Source organism: Pleurodeles waltl, chromosome 7, assembly GCF_031143425.1.
Source record: "Pleurodeles waltl isolate 20211129_DDA chromosome 7, aPleWal1.hap1.20221129, whole genome shotgun sequence".
NCBI classification, from domain to species: Eukaryota; Metazoa; Chordata; class Amphibia; order Caudata; family Salamandridae; genus Pleurodeles; species Pleurodeles waltl.
Genome location: NC_090446.1, coordinates 811,596,326 through 811,618,323, shown reverse-complemented (window position 1 = coordinate 811,618,323; position 21,998 = coordinate 811,596,326). Strand labels below are relative to the sequence as shown.

Below are 21,998 nucleotides of genomic sequence, written 5' to 3'. Positions count from 1 at the left end.
AGATCTTAAACATTTGTAAATATATTACTTAAAACTTTATTATGTACATACGCATTCACTCCATTGCATGGGCACTATTACTAGCATACACAACTCCTACCTCACCCTCTGCGGGCAAAACAATCTAAGATGGAGTCGACGCCCATGCGCAATGGAGTCGAAATGGGAGGAGTCCCTCGGTCTCGTGACTAGAAAAGACTTCTTCGAAGCAAAACAACTTGTAACACTCCGAGCCCAACACCAGATGGCGGACTGTGCACAGCATGTGAATCTGCAGCGACTAATGCCACGAACAGATGTACACTGGGTAAGTGACATTTTATATATATATATATATATATATATATATATATATGTATGTTCGATGGCATGTGTAGCTGCAGATACACATGCTTTGCACATCCCACCATCTAGTGTTGGGCTCGGAGTGTTATAAGTTGTTTTGCTTCGAAGAAGTCTTTTCTAGTCACGAGACCGAGGGACTCCTCCCATTTCGACTCCATTGCGCATGGGCGTCGACTCCATCTTAGATTGTTTTCTTTCCGCCATCGGGTTCGGACGTGTTCCTTTTCGCTCCGCGTTTCGGTTCGGAAAGATAGTTAGAATCTCGGAAAATTCGACGGTATTGTTTGCGTTCGGTATCGGGTTAGTTACAACAGATCGACACCAAATTTTGAAGAGCTCCTGTGGCCCTCCGGGTTTTTCGATACCCCGTCGGGGCCTGGTCGGCCCGACCACGTGTCTCTTCGAGGCTAATGGAACGGACCCCATTCCGCTTCTGCCCCAAATGTCACAACAAGTATCCTTATACAGATCAGCATCTGGTCTGTAACTTGTGTTTGTCTCCAGAACACAAAGAAGATACTTGTGAAGCCTGTCAAGCGTTTCGGTCAAGGAAGACATTAAGAGACCGAAGAGCGAGAAGACTACAGATGGCGTCGGCGCCGACAGGACAAAAACACTTGGAGGAGGAAGAAGAAACCTTCTCCATCGAGGATTCGGACTCGGACGAGGTCGATCTCGAACAGACGCCGAAAACCGTGAGTAAGACGTCGACACACAAAACTCACGGAAAGACCACTAAAACCCAGGGGACGCCACCGCCAGCAGGCCATGGCTTAACCTGAAAAATAGGTGACGATCATCGGCAATGAAAAAGGGCATGCATGTGTCGAACACATCCGACTCCGGTCGAGATACCGGCACAGAGCAGACTCGACCCCGAGACAGCGGGTCAGAGCAAGTTCAGCACCGAGAGGGTGGCACCGAAACGAGTCGGCACCGAGAGACCGGAACGCCAAAAATTAAAAAAGTGTAGTCGGAGCCGAAAAAGACTGCCGAAAAAGTTTCCATTCCGAAACATCCGGCCTCGGAACCGAAAACAGGTTCCTACACAGAGGAACAGGGACTGTCCTCACAAATGCAAGGACATAGGTTCGGACAAGAACTAGAGTCAATGGAGCCAGACTACACTCCGAGAAGGCTCCACATCCAAAAGGACACAGGGAAGATAAGTACTCTTTCCCCCAATTAGGATGAAAATAAGACTTGCCTTTCAAGAAAAAGACAAGCAGCCACAGGCAAAGGTGGCAAGACAAGTAACACCGCCACCATCTCCACCACACTCAACGCACACATCACCGGTAGCCACTCCACCACTGATGCAGTCCCCAACTCATACTGGAATGAGTCAGGATGATCCCGACGCATGGGATCTTTATGATGCGCCAGTATCAGATAACAGCCCAGACTGTTATCCAGCGAGACCGTCGCCACCTGAGGACAGTACAGCCTACACACAGGTGGTGTCAAGAACAGCGGCGTTTCATAATTTCACCCTGCATGCAGAGCCTATCGAGGATGACTTTTTATTTAACACACTATCCTCCACACATAGCCAATACCAAAGTCTCCCTATGCTACCTGGAATGCTAAAACACTCCAAACAAGTGTTTCAGGAGCCTGTGAAGGGCAGGGCCATAACTCCAAGGGTGGAGAAGAAATACAAGCCACCGCCAACAGACCCTGTATACATCACGCAGCAATTAACACCAGACTCTGTGGTAGTAGGGGCAGCTCGCAAAAGAGCGAACTCACACACCTCGGGAGATGCACCACCTCCAGACAAGGAGAGTCGCAAGTTCGACGCTGCGGGGAAAAGGGTTGCAGCACAAGCGGCCAACCAATGGCAGCATTGCCAACTCACAGGCATTGCTGGCGAGATATGATAGGGCTCACTGGGACGAAATGCAAGATTTCATTGAACACTTACCCAAAGAGTTCCAAAAAAGGGCACAACAGGTGGTGGAGGAAGGACAGAGTATCTCGAACAATCAGATACGCTCGGCAATGGATGCAGCAGATACAGCTGCTAGGACAGTAAATACAGCAGTGACCATAAGGAGACACGCATGGCTGCGTACATCAGGATTCAAGCCGGAAATACAACAAGCCGTGCTGAATATGCCATTTAACGGACAGCAGTTGTTTGGGCCGGAGGTGGACACTGCTATCGAAAAACTTAAAAAGGACACTGATACGGCCAAAGCCATGGGCGCACTCTCCTCCCCACAGAGCAGAGGCACATTCCGTAAAACACAGTTTAGAGGGGGGTTTCGAGGACAAAGCACAGAACCCTCAACCTCACAAACAAGGCCCACTTATCAGAGCCAATATCAGCAGGGAAGTTTTCGGGGACAATATAGAGGGGGCCAATTCCAAAAGAGTAGAGGGAAGTTCCAAAGTCCCAAAACTCCTCAAAACAAGCAGTGACTTCCACGTCACAAATCCCCAACACATAACACCTGTGGGGGGGAGACTAACCAAGTTCTACAAACATTGGGAGGAAATAACAACAGACACTTGGGTCCTAGCAATTATCCAGCATGGTTATTGCATAGAATTTCTCAAATTCCCTCCAAATGTCCCACCGAAAACACACAATATGTCAAAACAACACATGGATCTTCTAGAACTAGAAATCCAAGCATTGTTACTAAAAGATGCAATAGAACTGGTACCAATTCTTCAGAGAGGAACAGGAGTTTACTCGCTGTACTTTCTCATACCCAAAAAGGACAAAACTCTAAGACCTATATTAGATCTCAGAACATTAAATACCTACATCAAATCAGATCACTTTCACATGGTGACATTACAGGACGTAATCCCATTGCTCAAACAACAAGACTACATGACAACACTAGACCTAAAGGATGCATACTTCCATATACCAATACATTCTTCACACAGAAAGTACTTAAGGTTTGTATTCCAAGGGGTACATTACCAATTCAAAGTGTTGCCCTTCGGGATAACAACTGCGCCAAGAGTTTTTACAAAATGCCTGGCAGTAGTGGCTGCACATATCAGGAGGCAGCAAATACATGTGTTCCCGTACCTAGACGATTGGTTAATCAAAACCAACACGCGAGAACGGTGTTCACAACACACAAAGTATGTCATAGAAACCCTCCACAAACTAGGTTTCTCACTCAACTACACAAAGTCACACCTTCAGCCGTGTCAAACACAGCAATACTTAGGAGCAACAATCAACACAACAAAAGGGATTGCCACTCCAAGTCCACAAAGGGTACAGGCATTTCACAATGTAATACAGGCCATGTATCCAAAACAGAAGATACAAGTCAAGATGGTGATGAAACTACTAGGCATGATGTCCTCATGCATAGCCATTGTCCCAAACGCAAGGTTGCACATGCGGCCCTTACAACAGTGCCTAGAATCACAATGGTCACAGGCACAGGGTCAACTTCTAGATCTAGTGTTGATAAACCGCCAAACATACACCTCGCTTCAATGGTGGAACAATATAAATTTAAACCAAGGGCGGCCTTTCCAAGACCCAGTGCCTCAATACGTAATAACGACAGATGCCTCCATGATAGGGTGGGGAGCACACCTCAATCAACACAGCATCCAAGGACAATGGGACACTCAGCAGAGACAGTTTCACATAAATCACTTAGAACTACTGGCAGTATTTCTAGCGTTGAAGGCATTTCAACCCATAATAAGCCACAAACACATTCTTGTCAAAACAGACAACATGACAACGATGTATTATCTAAACAAACAGGGAGGAACACACTCGACACAGTTGTGTCTCCTGGCATAGAGGATATGGCACTGGGCGATTCACAACCACATTTGCCTAATAGCACAGTTTATTCCAGGAATTCAGAATCAGTTAGCAGACAATCTCTCTCGGGATCACCAACAGATCCACGAATGGGAGATTCACCCCCAAATACTAAACACTTACTTCCAAAGATGGGGAACACCACAAATAGACCTATTTGCAACAAAAGAAAACGCAAAATGCCAAAACTTCGCATCCAGGTACCCACAAGTTCAATCTCAGGGCAATACGTTATGGATGAGCTGGTCAGGGATATTTGCATATGCTTTTCCCCCTCTCCCACTCCTTCCGTATCTAGTAAACAAATTGAGTCAAAACAAACTCAAACTCATACTAATAGCACCAACCTGGGCAAGACAACCTTGGTACACAACACTACTAGACCTCTCAGTAGTGCCTCATATCAAGCTTCCAAACAGACCAGATCTGTTAACTCAACACAAACAACAGATCAGGCATCCAAATCCAGCATCACCGAATCTAGCAATTTGGCTCCGGAAGTCTTAGAATTCGGACATCTAGACCTTACACAGGAATGTATGGAGGTCATAAAACAAGCAAGGAAACCAACCACAAGACACTGCTATGCAAATAAGTGGAAAAGATTTGTTTATTATTGCCATAATAATCAAATTCAACCATTACACGCATCTGCTAAAGACATCGTTAGCTACTTACTGCATTTACAAAAGTCAAAGCTAGCTTTTTCATCCATTAAAATACATCTTACCGCAATTTCAGCTTATCTGCAAATTGCGCACTCAACTTCATTATTTAGGATCCCAGTCATAAAAGCATTTATGGAGGGCCTAAAGAGAATTATTCCACCAAGAACGCCACCAGTTCCTTCGTGGAACCTTAACATTGTCTTAACACGACTCATGGGTCCACCTTTTGAACCCATGCACTCATGTGAGATACAATATTTAACATGGAAAGTAGCGTTTCTCATTGCCATCACATCTCTAAGAAGAGTAAGTGAAATACAGGCATTTACCATACAAGAACCCTTTATTCAGATACACAAGCATAAAGTAGTTTTACGAACTAACCCAAAGTTCTTACCAAAAGTCATATCACAGTTTCACTTAAATCAAACAGTAGAACTACCAGTGTTCTTTCCAAAACCAGATTCTGTAGCTGAAAGAGCACTACATACATTAGACATCAAAAGAGCTTTAATGTACTACATTGATAGAACAAAACAAATACGAAAAACAAAACAACTGTTCGTTGCTTTTCAAAAACCTCATACAGGGAATCCAATATCCAAACAAGGCATTGCCAGATGGATAGTTAAATGTATTCAAACCTGTTATCTCAAAGCAAAAGGAGAACTGCCTATAACACCAAAGGCACATTCAACTAGGAAGAAAGGTGCTACCATGGCCTTTCTAGGAAACATTCCAATGACTGAAATATGTAAGGCAGCCACATGGTCTACGCCTCATACATTCACCTAACATTACTGCGTGGATGTGTTAACAACACAACAAGCCACAGTAGGACAAGCAGTACTACAAACTTTATTTCAAACAACTTCAACTCCTACAGGCTGAGCCACCGCTTTTGGGGAGATAACTGCTTACTAATCTATGCAAAGCATGTGTATCTGCAGCTACACATGCCATCGAACGGAAAATGTCACTTACCCAGTGTACATCTGTTCGTGGCATGAGACGCTGCAGATTCACATGCGCCCACCCGCCTCCCCGGGAGCCTGTAGCCGTTTTGAAGTTGATCTTGAACATTTGTAAATTTGTAAATATATCACTTTAAACCACATTATGTACATACATATTTACTCCATTGCATGGGCACTATTACTATAATACACAACTCCTACCTCACCCTCTGCGGGGAAAACAATCTAAGATGGAGTCGACACCCATGCGCAATGGAGCCGAAAGGGGAGGAGTCCCTCGATCTCGTGACTCGAAAAGACTTCTTCGAAGAAAAACAACTTGTAACACTCCGAGCCCAACACTAGATGGCGGGATGTGCAAAGCATGTGAATCTGCAGCGTCTCATGCCACGAACAGATGTACACTGGGTAAGTGACATTTTCCATATATATATATATATATATATATATATATAAATAAATATTTTTGTGTATTTATTTCTTTATGTATTTATTTATTAACGTGTCCCTGAATTAAAGAGAGCAGGGTAAAGTCGATGAGGCTCTGGTTTCTATTTCTAAAAGGAATGTGAAAAACCTGCATGTCAGTGGGGAAGCCATAATTATCCCTAACTTATCCTTTCAAGTGCGCCAATAAATACCCTCATCCTCACCAAATGTTAACTCATGATTACAGAGGAGAGTGAGTGTCAGCAGTGCCTATGCGTGGAGTAAGCATTTGCAGAGGGTCATATTGGTGCGTTGAATGTAGCACAACGTGAATGACCAGTTATCTAGATAAAAGCACAGGATGGGTATTGTGTCTTTAATATGAATCTTGCTTATGCCTGAGATGGTGGGCTATGGATCTGAAATGGGTATGTGCTCCTAGTAGCCCCTTCTTAAAAGTCATATACAGTCAGTTTTTGATGGTACTTTGGACTGCTGGGTTGCTCTAGACACTGCACATTAATAGCAGTAGATAGTACCAAAGCATTTCCAATGATGGATGGAAGGCGGAGCTTCCAAAGAGAAATTCGTGAACGTAGGGATGTGAATCTAGAGCTGCATTTTAGAGTACAGATAAAGGATACAGAAGGAAATTGGGTTCAATAACATGTAGGATACTGTGTGCAACAAATAGTGCACCAAGAAGATCAACTACGCTATAGGCAACCAATGCAGCGTAAGATATAGGTGGAGACACGATTTGCTGCTATACTTTGAACCCTCTTTGGCCTGTACACAAAGTATTTGGGAGCACCCTGAAAGAGTGAGTCGAGTCACCATTTTGCCTGTGCAGTAGTACCATGTGCCTGGTGAGGAAACCCAAGGAAGAGGGCAATCCATCTGAGCAGTTTAAGTAGATAGAAGGATGAAATCGACACAGAATGTACCTGCAGTACAAAGGTAAAGCTATCATCCAAAAAAACTCCACTAGTCCTTAGAGATGTTGAAGTTTTTGTGGTGATCTTATCATTGCTGACCACAATGTTATTGATAGGTTATCATGAGACACTAAAATGCATGTCAAGATTTCTCCTTTACTGGCAAAACTTTACGCAATTCCTACTCCTTAATTTGCTTACGTGGAGATGTCAAGATTCTAGCGTACAGGAGTCCAGGTCTTTTTATGGCTTCAATTTTAAGATGATCTGCATGTCATTTGTGTACTTATATTATAGCAAGTAGCGGCTACCGGGCACAGCAAAACATCATGCTCAATCGGAGACCCTTTTGATCCCAAATGTTTTAGTAGATCTGTTATTCAAGAAACCTTTCCCAAACTTTTTCCAAAATGGGTAAATTCACTTTCTCCTCTACCCAGTGCTTCTTTTGTATCCTTCATTTCTGTGGTCCTAAATGGCCCGGGTTTGCATGTGGACACTCTAAGAAAATATGTGAATAGAAAATGTCATTACTTCTCCAAAGGTCTTCTCTACCTCCCCACTTTTTTAGGTTGAGGCAACTAGACACTGCATGTGCTGTGTGTTGTGAGAACTTTTGTGGCTTACCTAGAAAAGAGAGGAGTTTAAAACCCGCCCAGTGCTTACCATTGATTAGCTTTCCTGTCACTCTCATTTCCCTGTTTCTTACTCATGTCCCATTTGTCAGTATTGTCGTTGGCCCTCCCATAGAGCATTGCCTCTTAATCATTTCTTTGATTGTTTGGCATTGCTACTTCTACTGCATGTTTTTCATGCCCTACCTTTTTTTTGTTCAGTACTCCATGAGAGTGCACGTATTTCCGAGCTGTCACCCTCATGCACTTCTCTCCTGCACACTCAATGTTGCAGTCTGTCACCACAGTGCTTCTTCACTGTTATGGTCACCTGTGAGCCTCTCTCTATTGCCTTGTACCACCCTCAACATTGCTCTCCATACCCTCTCCTATCACCTGTTCCTTCCCCTCTGCACCCTCCATGTTGCTTTCTACCAGTCCTGTGCTGCTTCCCCACACCACCCATCCTACCCATGTTGTTACTGAGTTCGGTGTTGTTTTGTGTTCCCCCGCCCTCCTTCATGTTGCTTCCGAGTTCCCTTGCCTCCTCTTGCATCGATTCTTATGCGCACTTAAAAAAAAATGCTTTGCACATTTTACTTTCTTTTTAGTTACTGATCCAACTGGGATCGGTAATTAAAAAGAAATCAAATGCTTGTGTCATTTTGATGCACACACTTCGTCAAAGGCTTTTTTTTAAAACTTTACCCATGCTGCATAGCATTGACAATGCTGTGCAGCTTGGATAAAACCACTGGCAAAGGCAATATGTCACAAAGTGAGACCGATTGGCTTTGCCAATGCTTGTTCTCTTCCAGACATTTTAAAAGCTGAAAAAATACCCTAGTTTTAACAGATAAGGCAAAGACGCCCGGCTCCTTTAGGGACATTTTTATGTACGCTATTGAGAAAATGGGGTCACCAATGTGGATATTTTTTGTATGCCTGGACGGAGCTTGCAGAGTTCTGCTATGCGGAACTCTATGTAGTGCTGAAAAAACGGTGCCACGCTACGTGGAGATCCGTGAGCCGCAGAGTTTGGATAAGTTGCGCTGTTCGTGCTGATTTTTAGTGCCAGGAGTTTCTTCTGTGCTGTAAAATCAATGCGAAAAGCATCACGCAGAGCACCAGAGGGCAGTAATGTCTTTCTGCCACTGGAGTAGATTTTCTACTCGAGCAGCAGCTTCCTCAACACGAGCGCAGCTTTCTCATCTAGAGAAGTTGCGGATTACCGCTCACGTTAAGAAATCTTGCTTGCGCTCGCCAACTTAGTGATTTCTCTTGCTTCCCACCTTAACGTGCACAAGCAATAAAAAAAACTGTGCTCCCCGGCTCTTTGCAGGTTTTTGTGGAACTAAAACTCAGCATACCCCCGCCCCCCAGGTGGTGCGGAATTCTTCATCCACCCATAATTTCTGGCCACCCTTCCAACTCTAGCCCAAATCTCGAATTTGCCACATACTCCCATAGCACCCAAATCATTACTAGGTGTTGTCTGCAAACTATACACTTGTGCCTTGTTGAGCGCACGTTATTCCCAATTACAAGGTCTGAAACTAATCATGGTTCAGTAATTGCACATCAGCTGACAAAATGTGTCTGGTACATACACTGATAGATGTGTAGGAAGGATTCACACAGCTTTGTTGTGAAGATAGGCTCAGGAAGATCCCGGAAGTACTGTTTGACCATATCTGCTACATCAAATGCAGACTGTCCCTCATAGCTGGCACCATTTGGCTCATGCTCATTCATTTCCCTTAATGATTGTATCCGGGACTTGACTCCGGACTTTCGAAAAATTCCAACCTGTTAAAAGAAGAAACAAAAAATACATAGGTAAGTGAGAAACATAAATGATGCATACGTTAAGAACATTAGGCTAAAGGTTATCAACCAGCAACCAGGATTATCACATAGAAATTATTGCTATATCAAGAACTGTGAAATGCTGTCCCGTTCGTCAAACTAATTTTGTTTGTGTTCATTTTTCGTGCTCAGTCCCACCATAATGTTATCTGCCATGGTCAAGTATGACGACTTTGTTAAGTGTGTAATGTTTTCACATTGCTAAATTCTAAATAAAATTGTTAAAAAAGAGAACGGATTTACATACAATGCGAAGAAAAAGGTATGCAGAAATAATCATTTTAGATATTTAAGATGAGTGAGCAGTTAATTTGAACGTGTGCATTAACCCGTTTGCACACGGGTCGGAATTATGAATTGGTAGGTATTTGAAGGATCTGATAATACTCTGAAGCATTAAATAACTTAACCTTCATTCAACTTGAAAAGGTCAAACCTACCGAAATTTAACAGGGAAAAACCATAGAGTATCATGAGGATTTTAGTGAAAAATCCACGTTATTCCCCACAACTCTTAGTAGGTGGTATTTATCACACTTGATAAATAACGTATTCGGTGGTATTATTATTTATCATGTGGAATAAATACCGTCTATATTCATTATCAGGCTCTTTATGTTAAGCAAAACGTATGCATGGTGTTACGCAGAACAGCCATACAGATCTCCATCAAGGTCATTTGTAATCACACTGGCAAGAACCAGACAGCTCTGGTGTACCTATTATAAGAGTCTTGGGCAAAATTATGTTTTGCCCTATTGGGGACTTCTTGTCCCCTAGCAACAATACATTTTCTGAGTACAGTTGATGCAGTCTGGCACTTCTTTGTGGCCATTTGTCAATGCATGCATGAATGAATGAATGAGGATTACTTGTATAGCGCACAGCTACTCAGTGTTTCGGTGCTGAGGTACTATCAAAGGAAAAAGCAGGGTGACCACAGCAATGTTAATGTTTGGAAAAAAATGTATTCAGTTCTTTCCTAAATTTATTAATTGCATTGATGGATCTCAAGTGAGTGGGAAGCTGATTCCATGCCTTAGTGGCTACAACAGTGAAGGAAGAGCCACCACCATGCTGCCTTCTAAAATGGGGGACCACCATGTGGATGCGCCAGATGATATTCAATCATCTTATTGAGATAGCTTGGCCCCCTATTATAGAGACCTTGATGGACCAATGTCAAGGCCTTAAAGATAATGCATTGCCGTACCTACAGCTAATGCAATTTTTCTCGAAAAGGGGACACCCTGGCATGTTTAGGAATTTTAAACAACGAGTGAACCGCCATATTTCACACCACCTGTACACGTTTCATCAGGTAGTCTGGCAGCCTCAAATAGCGGGCATTGGCATAGTCCAACCTAGGGAGAATCAGTGACCACAGGGACTGAGTAAGGAGGGTAGTGTAAAAAAATATATGTTTCCACATACACAAAATCCAGCAGCAGGACTTGAATAGTGTGGAAACTTGAGCCTCAAATGAAAGATGGGAGTCAAAAATGACCCCCAAATTTCTAGCCACCCAGGTGGAGAAGGCCTCTTAGGTCTGGATCCAGCCCATCCTGGAGATGGGTCACAACCAAATAAAAGAACTTCCGCCTTATCGGGATTGCACTGCAATTTATTAACTTTCAGCCATCCCATCAAACATGAGCAGAAATTGGGTGTCATCTGCATACAAGATGATTCTGATGTGATAGGATTCCTCCAACAATGCCAAGGGTGCCATATAGATATTAATAAAGAGTAGGACTGAGGACTCAATTTAGGCCCTTTGCATCCGATGTAAATGACTTAATCCAGAAAAGATCTCAGCCAGCCAAGAGCCCTGTCACTCACCCCAAGGTGCTGAAGCCTGAGCAGCAAGATCTCACAATCAATTGTGTTGAATGCTGCAGACAGGTCTAATAGCACCAGGGCAACGAGGCCTAAGTCCAGACTAAAGCTAATGGACACTGAAATTTTAAGTAAGGCTACCTGAGTTCTGTTTCGGGCCCTAATCCCTGACTGAGAGGAGTGAAGCAAATTATTCTGATCCAAGAAAGTGGTAAGCTGTTGATTCACCAACTTTTCCAGGAACCTCGCTGCCGCTGGAAGAAGAGAGACAGGTCTATAATTCATCAGAGAATCTGGATCTGCATTGGTCTTTTTGAGGAGGGGGACAACATTAGCTCGTTTCCACTCCTTCAGAAGTAGCCCTTCCTGCAGAGAGGAACTAAACAACTGATGGTAAGCCACGTCGATAATGTCTGCTGCTACTATTAGCATGTGAGGGGAATAGGGTCAGGAGGCTCTCCCGATCTACAATTAGAAAAGGCAGATACCACGTACTCCACAAGGGGAGATACAAAATATGTACATTTAGGACCACAAGGATTAGCTACGTCCTTGATGTGTTTCAGAGCTCCGGAAAAAAGTTGAGACCCGGAGATGTCAGCCTGAATTTTGAGGATCTTATCTTAAAAAAAATCGCTAATGCTCGAACAAAGATCCCGGCTAGGCACTAGTGGGGGAGAAGACGCTTTCAGATCTTTGAACTTAGTCTCAATCTTAAAAATCTCCTTGCGCCCATTCTCCACTTCCTCAATACAATGAGTGAAGGATAGACACTGGAAGGTCTCTTAATGTTCTTATGATAGTTGTGTAAAGCCATTTTATAAATGGCCTTGTCTTGTTCCAGATACTGCCTCTTCAAATTCTTTTCAGTTTTTTGCAAGGTGCTCTTTCTTGAGCTACCGCTATAGAAAACCAGTGAACAGGGCGGGTCTTAGAAGGTTTCTTCATTCTTCTAATAGGGGCTACTAAATCTGCAACTTTTTCAGGCCACCTCTTAATATCTAAGTCCATCTCCATAGCAGAACCTGACAGATTGGGTTTGAATTCTATCAGCGAGTTCCAAAAATCTACCAAGGATACCCTACTCCACACCCTAACTTCACCCATGGGAACAGACGGGCGCACCTCCTTTGCATGAGCACAATGCCATGAAAAAGGCAAGACATAGTGATCTAACCAAGGCGCAGGGTACGGGGTCCTCCAATTCAAAGATAAATCCCATAAATACCATGACCCACTCTGTGGGTGGCGACCCTATTCAAATTAAAAGAGGCCAAGGTTTCTATAAAACGGGCAACCAACGTGTCCTCAGGTTTATCTAAGTCAATATTAAGATCACCAAGAAGCATAAAATTAGCATAAAAGACACATTTAAAAGGCAAAACTATGTCCAGGGAGGATAGAAAAATTCCCGGGTTCCCTGGAGGGCCATATACAAGTGCCCCGGCAAAGAACATTGTCCAATGATTGAAGCCCAAAGCTTCAGCCCCTTGCAACTCATCCATTTTAAAACTACTACACCTAAAAATCTTTTTTTTAAAGATGGCCACCGCCCCTTTTTTCAACTTAAGTTAACACATGTATATGTCTCAGGTAGGGCAATACACAAATCTGGGTATGAGTTTTTCGTAAGAAAAGCAAATCAATACTTTAATCTGTTAGCAAATAAAAAATATCAACAGCATGTTACTGCAAGGAACGAACATTCACTAAGGTTGCCTTCAACTCCCTTGAATGCACAATGCACAATGAAACATTTTTCCCAACTACAAAAGGGCATATGGGAAAAAAGTTGGCCTTACATTTATAACATGTGCTAGGGCCCACCACATCTGACATAAAAGGGCAGCACCCCGTACTATCTTCCCCACAACTCATATCATTTAAGTGAGAAGCAAAGTAACATCTTCTAGTTATTCCCTCTGTACCTGAACCTCCATAATGGCTAGCACTGGTCACGTATGGGAGCAGACAGGCTTGCCTTAGGTGGGCCTTTGGCGTGCCAGTGGTGCGCCTACTGCACATCTGGGTTGCAACCATCTTTTTATGCCTTGGAAGATTTCTGCAGGGCAGAGAGCAATGCGGAAATCTAGAGTGCAACCAGCACCCGCCTCTCCCAGATCGATCCCTATGCTACCCGACTACATCAATGGACAGCATAGGTGGGGGAAGCAAGAAAACCGTCTTCACCCCCCAAGCTCAAACACAGCACTACACAGTCACCATACGGGGAGCAAACCAAAATGCAGTTAAAATATTTCAGTCCGTCACCCCAAAATATGATATTGTACTTAAAAACCCTTAAAACCCATAAAAAAACATGTTAAACAAGCAGCAGACATCTGCCAATAACGACCTTAATGTATCACAGATCCGGGGATGAGGCGCAATAAGTGGTAATTGAAATCTGAATAAGTTCACATTCATTTGCTAACTTGAGTACCCACTGAGAATGCCATTCTATAGGCCTCTTATTTTTTTTTGGTAAAAAATGTCTAGGCAAATGGCACTGGCTACTTTTTTCTTACACGATAACAACTCACCTGTGCCATACATGTACCTTAAGTATGGCCTGAATGTATCATTTGCCAAGTTGAAAGCTCATCCACAAACGCCCTGCAAGGTCAAGTTGTTTGTGCTTGTCTATTTAAATTAAGTTGGAAAAATGTAGTGTTCCCTTTTTAAATCAATTGTTTTAAGAGAACCGGGGAGAATATGTGTTGCTTGATACACCTCGAATTGCTGCTATTTCTAGGAATAGTCTCGATTACATGGTTTATTTAGCGTGGCATCATGGAACTCAAGATGAAGCGATTAAGTGCATGGGACAGCCTGTGACAACCCTGTGCTATAATCTCTACTTATCATCAGCAACACCGAAGGGGAATTATTGCCTATCTGGAACTCTTACTGAGAAGTAAATGAAAAAGACGTAGTGGTAATTATTATAAATATTTGGCATTTAAAAAGCTCTTCAAAACTTTACAGCTTCTTATAGGGTTGTCACAGAAAAAGATAAGGTGTTCCACCATTACGTCATTGCACTTGGAATGGATTGCCAAGTAGCAAAGAACCTTAATCCAGCTTTGGTCTTCTACATCGTTTCAGTGTGACCAGAGCCTGAAGATAATGAAGGGACATAGTGTACGTTGCACAACCCACCAAACGTAGTGTTCTGAATCAAACAATGGTTTGAACAGTTATCGAAGGCAACCACTGTTGTGGAAAGCTAGCTCTGACACCTTTAATCTAAAATCAGATGGCTATCTCATTCAGAATCAAAGGCATAGATTTAGCAATACTTTGCGTTGCTGCAAAGCAACACACAGTGATGCAAAGCAGTGCAAAGTCTTGATACGGTGTTAGCATTCCAGTGCTAAACTTATTGTGCTCAAAAAGTGGACATATAGGGTTTTGCACTGACTTCACTCCTTTGGGTCAAGTGGGCACCCAAATGGTGGGTATTTAAGCACAGCCACACAAGATTTTTGATGTAAAGCCCTGTATACTACAATTGTCACAATGTGTTTTGCATCAAAACGTAACACCACCTTGAGGCATGTGCAACGTTTGAGAAATCTTATTTCTCCTAACACTTCACACTTTGCATGTGTGAAGCACAGTCAGCACACATCCAGTTGTTGAATTGTTTTAAAGTTTGTCCAGGCATAGAATTTTGTACTGCAAGGATACGCTCTGTACAACAGTGTAAAGTTGTGTGTGTGCTGCCTAGCATAGGTTTTCTACTGTAAGGCTAACCTTCAAGTAGACAATTCTGTGCTCAGACATTGTTTAAGAATTTCACACATTGGATATGTGTTGTACAGTGCAGCACACAAGTAGTATTTGAGATTTGAAGAGTAACAAAAGCATTTCTCCTACTTTGCTCCTTTCCTTAAGGATGCATTTGTTCACAAAGCCTGGTCTATCATTGTTTGCAGGCAAGACTTTGCGTTAAAATCCATAAGTGGTTGCAGTGAAACGTTCACACCCCACACATGGGAAGTCCCCTTCATGCAAAGTGGTACAAAGCGCTTCTGTTTGTGCTACGAAAAGGGCAATTTTTCTGGCAGAAAACGTTTTGCACTGAAAAGCAAATGCCACTTTAAAATTGTGCTACTTAATGACTCCAGAAGGGGTGTCATGAAGGTCACATTCATGGCAAAGGATTCAGCACACGGGCCAGATTACGGGAAGAACTGTGGAAATGGCATATTCAAAACACAACTTTGTGCATGTAACTGGGTTAATATTGTATTTTCGGGAGGGACCCGGGAGGTGATGGAGTTGTGTCTGGGTTGTTTATGGTATGGGTTGTCTTGTTATAATAATAAAACGCAAATCATATTTTAAAAAGCGTTTAAAGAAACTGTGTTGCTTAGTGTCACTTTGCGGTGGTACAAAGTCTGCCCCTCGTGTTGATAGATTTCTCAAGCAATGACATGAAATATTGAGATGTAGGTGTCAAGAAGAAAAGCCGTTCCTGTCACTGATTGTTATACTTTATGTCAGAAATAAAAAAAAACGTCAAATCTTAAGTTGTTGTCTCTCACATTTACAATTACAATCCATGCAAACAGTTGAAACAAGTGAACACATTCTAGTTTAAATCCATACCTGGTCTAGAAAGTGAATTCGCAAATATTCCATAGCACGAAGGATACCCTTTGGAATTGGACACCCTGTTCTCTGGACATTTAGAAGAAATGGAACGCCAAATACATATTTGTCCTTATAGTCTGGGGCTTTTATTTTTCTGATAAACTTGGGCACAGTCCTACAAATCAAAAGGTAAACCATTAGTTAGAAATCTTTAGAGCCAGTATAATTAAGAATATTAAACTGTAGCACAGGGTGCCATATACATCGACTTGCAACCAACAAGTGCCAGCTCTTCTTAAAATATTAATATATTACCAGGTTGTAAATATTTGAATCGTCAGATTGTTGGGTTAGTTTTGCAGCTTATACCAAACCACATGAACTACGGTAAAACATTGACAGTTTCACTTTATGGTGGAAGGATGTCTAGTGAACTGGAGGTAGAGGAAGTGCGTGGTTTCAGAGAATTAGATGATTGAAGGACAAGATGGTTTTAGTTCAATTGGGAGTTTTCTTTTTGGTATGTGCTAAGTGGCATTAGACTGCCTATCATATGTATTTCTGGCTCTGCCACAATATTAAGAAGGTCAATACAAAACTCTATAAATGACTAACAAAACCATTCCCTTTCTCTTCTTTTTGCCCCCCCCCCCCCCCGCCCCCGCCACTCTTTTGTGGATATTTCAGCACGAGCGAGAAGTTAATGGTTTTCAGAACATCAGTAGAACACCGATTTTGTACCACCACCATTGTCTGGCATTTATCACTTCTGTTAAACTCAACTACCTCCCTTCTATGAAAAATTAAGCAACGCTACTAAGTTATATGTCAAAGGTCAGTCGCTCCTTGCTTAATAACGTTTGCAACAGTATGGGACTACCTCTTCAGTTGAGATCTGTAAGGTAGTTGGCTTGCCTGCAGGATCTCGGCAAGTTAAAAAACAAGCATTGTCAAAGCCAATAGGGCTACCCTTTGTTTTTAGGTCGAGCATAGCTACATGTTGTAATCTTTTCTGCGGGGTTTACCCATGCCCATCACGTTCCTTTGTTCCTGGGCCTGCCTTTCAAAAATCCCTTGATGTTGTTGGTAAATGCTTTTGTTTGTCCCTCCTTGAGTCTGTTTTGTTACTGCCTTGGAGACTGACCTTGTTACATGGATTATTGCACGATCGGTGAGATACCTTAATGTGACACACTATTTTTGCCTCGCACTCATGGCCATATGTTGTTTCTTCCTCTTCTTTGGTTCGGGTATCTTGCTGTTTCTTTGTGGTCTTTTTTGTTTGTTTGTTTTTTTCAGTTTTATGTAGCGGAAACTCGACACAAAGGTATTATAACGCTTTATTTGTTTATCTTTTTTTGCAGTTTTATATAGCACAAACTCAATACAAAGGTTTTACAGCACTTTAGATGAACATTGGTTACATTACACAAGAACGCATTAATTTTTGGTAGTAAGGGGAGGTTAAGTGATTTCTCCATAATCACAGGATGTTGAGCCAGCGACAAGACTCGAACCGTGTTTCCCAGCTCCTAAGTCGGCAGCTCTGGCCCTTACGCCACATCCTCTCCCCTGGGGTTCTTTTTCTAGTGCATGTTGGGGCAGTCTGGGAATAACTCCGTTTTTTTTTATGGTGCTTGGTAATACAGGTTCTGCCATTTATTAGCGCTGCAAAGCAGGTGCTATTCTTAACAAAATCGATATAATTCATTTCCATCAACCTTGTAGAGATGAAAACATGAAAAAGCTATGTCAGGATTGTAATCTGTGACATTCTCGTTCTGTCAAGACCTCTGCAGTGGGTGCTTTAACCAACTGACTTGAGTAGAGCTTAATACTAGGCAATAGCACGTGCTCTTGATAACCTTCGGAGGGTCACCAACCAAGCACATAGGTTAGTTGTATGCAAGAAGATGGCGAAAGTTGCTGTCTCCAAAATGGATGAAAAGGAGTCATGACTCCAGCCCCAAGCACTTCATGGCCTCAAGCATGATAGCAAAAAACAGCTAGCCTTTGGCTGTAAATTGGGTCTCTTCAAATACATTTCAGTTAGCGTGAACTTGCTACAAAGGTATTACAGCGCTTTACATGAGCACTGGTTACATTACACAAGAGCACATTCATTTTTGGTAGCAAGGTGAGACGAAGTGATTTTCCCAGAATCATAGGATGTTGAGTGGGGTCTGAGACCCGACCTGTGTTCTCCAGGTCCAAAGTCAGCAGCTCTGGCCCTTACACCACATCCTCTACCCTTGGGTTCTTTGTCTGGTGCGTGTTGGGGCAGTCTGGGAATAACTAATTTTAGGTCCTGTTGTAAGTATTCTGTGGGCTTTTAACCATGCACATCGCATGCCCATCACTTTCACCAGTTTGTTTGCTTGCCTTTTAAAAATCCCTTGATGTCATTAAGTGCTTTACGTTTGTCCCACCTTAGGGTGGTTTTGTTACCGCCTTGCAGATTGACCCTGTTACATGGACTATTGCACTACTGCCGATATGTTTCACTGTGAGCGAACTTCTTTTTTCTTTTGTCTCTCTACTTCGCGTTCATGCTCATTGCGGCCATTGCGCTTTTAAGTTTCATACAGTGTGAACTCAATTGGCGGTATTGGAGCACTTTGCATGATTACCACATTGTTTCTTTTGTTTCTCCTTCGCGCTCAGTGGTGGCCATGCTGCTTTGAAGTTTCATAGTGCATGAACTTTCTTTGTTTGCAGTCTGTGTGAGTCTCTGTGTTTCAAACATAAACCTTTGTGTTTTTTAATGACGTATCTCTCACATTCAGATGTTAGAACTCTCTGCTCTTTACATTACGGTCTCCAGCTTTACAGCTGCTGACTCATTACTTTATAAAATACACACTGACACTGTGGCCTCAGAGGCCGTCTCAGCTTTGCATGCTTTGTAGAGGGTGCTTTCAAGAAGCATGGGGGCACAATACATAGAATAAACAGAATATACGGAAACAAAATACTTTTTACATGGGTAAGATCTCAGGGACTATGTATACCAGAATGCACTTTCCTCGCTTAATTGAAACATCCACGTGACTGTCCTTATCAGGAGACGAAGAACACTTTTGGGATTTCCTACCCACTCTGGATCTGTGGTGTCAGATCTTACACACTGTGTGCCTGTATGGCTGTTAGCACACTTACAAGAGTTTCTCAACAGATCTACAATTCTAGAAGGCAGAGTTAAAACCAAGACTGTGCGCCCCATGTGGGACTGCTCCAGATCTCCTAGACGGCAACGCAAGCAGCACTGAGCTCTGCCCTTTCCCTCCCCCCCCCCAAAAAAAAACCTCACCTGGCTCTTTTCCTCACTTCCATTTCACTCAATAATATGCCCGTTTCAAACTTTTTAATGGTTTTATTACAGCTGGTTTTCCTGCAAAATGTCTACCACAACCTCCGAGGCTCTTGTGGCACCCACTTCAAAGGTAAATGGAAGTGCTTTAGCTATATGCAGGGCCACTGGTATTATGTGGCAGGAAAAGACCAAATTTTAAGGCAGGGTTGACTAATTTATGTGGCAAGAAAAGTCCAGTTATCAATTTACAATGCCAATATCTCTAACTCACGTATATGCGAGACCTGTTGCATTGCAAATGCCTGCTTTTATATAGTGCTTGGTAATGCAGGTTCTGCATTTTCATAGCACTGCAAAGCAGGTGCCATTCTTAACAAAATCACTATAATTAATTTGCAGTTAAGATTCCTCTTATGTTATTCTCTTTGTGTACAGTCAATGTTTTTAAAAGTTAGGCTAGTATTGCCAATGTAGAGGAATCGTTCCTTTAACAGTTTACCACAGAGAATATATGTCTGCCCCCTTTTCTTTGTTCCTAACTGTTTTCACCTTCTCTTTCTCTGAGTTAAATATCACAAAGGTGCCTCTTTGTGTCTTGTTTGGTGCTATAAATGTTTAGGTAAACAAACTAGAAAGGTTGTATCTCTAGGGTATTACAGCCAGTGTGTAGGAATGAGGAAAAAACACTCCCAAGATGGCAGCCTTGTTGTGTCCTCTCTCCTGCAGCCAGAGGCCTGGGAGGGTTACAGTGGCACCTGGCATACATCCACTACACTCCAAACCAAAACACACAGGCAAAAGACATTGTTATTTACAATGCCAATAGCTCTCACAAATACGAGACATATTGCATTGCAAATGCTTGTTTCTTTTGCATTCTATTTTAGTAACTGGATTAAAAATATTAGAAAAAGGTTATAATAATGTCGGTTTTAAATTTGAAAAAACATTAATAGTTGAGTATGTTGTGATATTTGTTGAACTAATATCCCAGTGTTCCAAACTTGTGATATGTACCTTATTTAATATGCCATTGTATTAGAGTATAGTAATGTGTGGTTAGTAAAGGCCTACTGCACCTGCTGCCCAATCAAGTCAAGACCTTAATGCCTGCAAAATAGATTCACATGTGACAGCCTGTTTAGAAGTAACATTTAATGATAATTTGTGTTTAGTGGGGTTCCTCGAGCTTTTGGGCACAGTGTTGCTGCACCATTCAAATCATGACCATAATGTCTGCAAGATAGCTGTACTTGTAACTGCCTGTTTAGTAGCAAACTTTAGCAATAATCTGTAGTTAGAGGGGGTTCTGACGCCTTGTGACTCTGGTGCCAATGCACATGCTGCACCAATCAAATCATTGCCCTTTTGCCTGCAAGGTAACTGCCTGCTTAGTAGTAAAATACAGCAATATTTGGTGTTTAGAGGAGTTCTGACAAATTTTGGGCCTGGTGCCACTGCACTTGCTGCACCATTCAAATCATGATCCTAGTGCCTGCAATATAACTGCACTTGTGACAGCCTGTGTAGTATTAAAATATTGCACTCTTTGTTGCTTAGAGAAGTTATGACAACTTTTTGGCTCTGGTGCCACTGCACCTGCTGCACCATTCAAACCGTGCCCCTTGAACTGCAAGGTAAACAAAGTGTAACTGCTTTTTAGTAGTAAAATATAGCAATATTTGATGTTTAGAGGAGTTCCTAGAGCTTTTGCCCTCAGTATCACTGTACTTGCTGCATCACTAAAATCATGACCCTTGTACCTGCAAGGTAACTCCACTTGTGACTGCCTGTTTAGTAGTAAAATATAGCAATATTTGGTGTTTAGAGGAGTTCTGACAACTTTTTGGGCCCAGTGCCACTGCACCTTTCAAAGCATTAGCCTATTGCATGCAAGGTAATTGACCTGTGACTGCCTGTTTAGTAGTAAAATATAGCAATATTTGTTGTTTAGAGGGGTTCCTAGAGCTTTTTCTCCCAGTGCCACTGCACCACTAAAATCATGACCCTAGTACCTGCAAGGTAACTGCACTTGTGACTGCCAGTTTAGTAGTAAACTTCATCAATAATCTGTGTTTAGAGGGGTTCTGACACCCGGTGGCCCCGGTGCCCCTGCACATGATGCACCATTCAAATCATGACCCTACTGCTTGACTGCCTGTTAATAAGTCACTGAGAGAATAATTAAAAATAAAACGTTGCCCAATTATACAAATGACTTTTCTTTAAAAATGAGTGACTGGTGATTTAAGAAACAAACACACAAACAATTGTAATAAATACAACTGTTATTCATCAGTAAGAAACAAACGCACAAACAATTGTAATAAATACAACTGTTATTCATCAGTAAGAAACAAACGCACAAACAATTGTAATAAATACAACTGTTATTCATCAGAAATGTAATTATTAAGTAATGAAAAACACAACATAATGAGCCCACTTGCTCCTTGCTTTACATCTGCAATCGGTACTCCATTGCAAGATCGCCGACATATCTACACACATTTCAACGTGAATTAACTTGCATTCAGTTCATTCTTTCATGTAAAAACACTAACAAGTAGCCAATCACCAAAAA

General features: G+C 42.2%; 1 protein-coding gene across 2 annotated transcripts in view; it reads right to left on the bottom strand.

The window, feature by feature from the left end:
- Positions 1-21,998, bottom strand: part of LOC138245616 (rho GTPase-activating protein 7-like) — a 685,827-nt gene that overhangs the window by 34,683 nt on the left and 629,146 nt on the right. For both annotated transcript variants that reach the window (XM_069199346.1, XM_069199347.1), the window contains exons 7-8: positions 16,117-16,276; positions 9,402-9,600 (exon numbers count right to left, since the gene is read on the bottom strand). In XM_069199346.1, the coding sequence (XP_069055447.1) occupies positions 9,402-9,600; positions 16,117-16,276 (359 nt within the window). The remainder of the gene's footprint in view (positions 1-9,401; positions 9,601-16,116; positions 16,277-21,998) is intronic.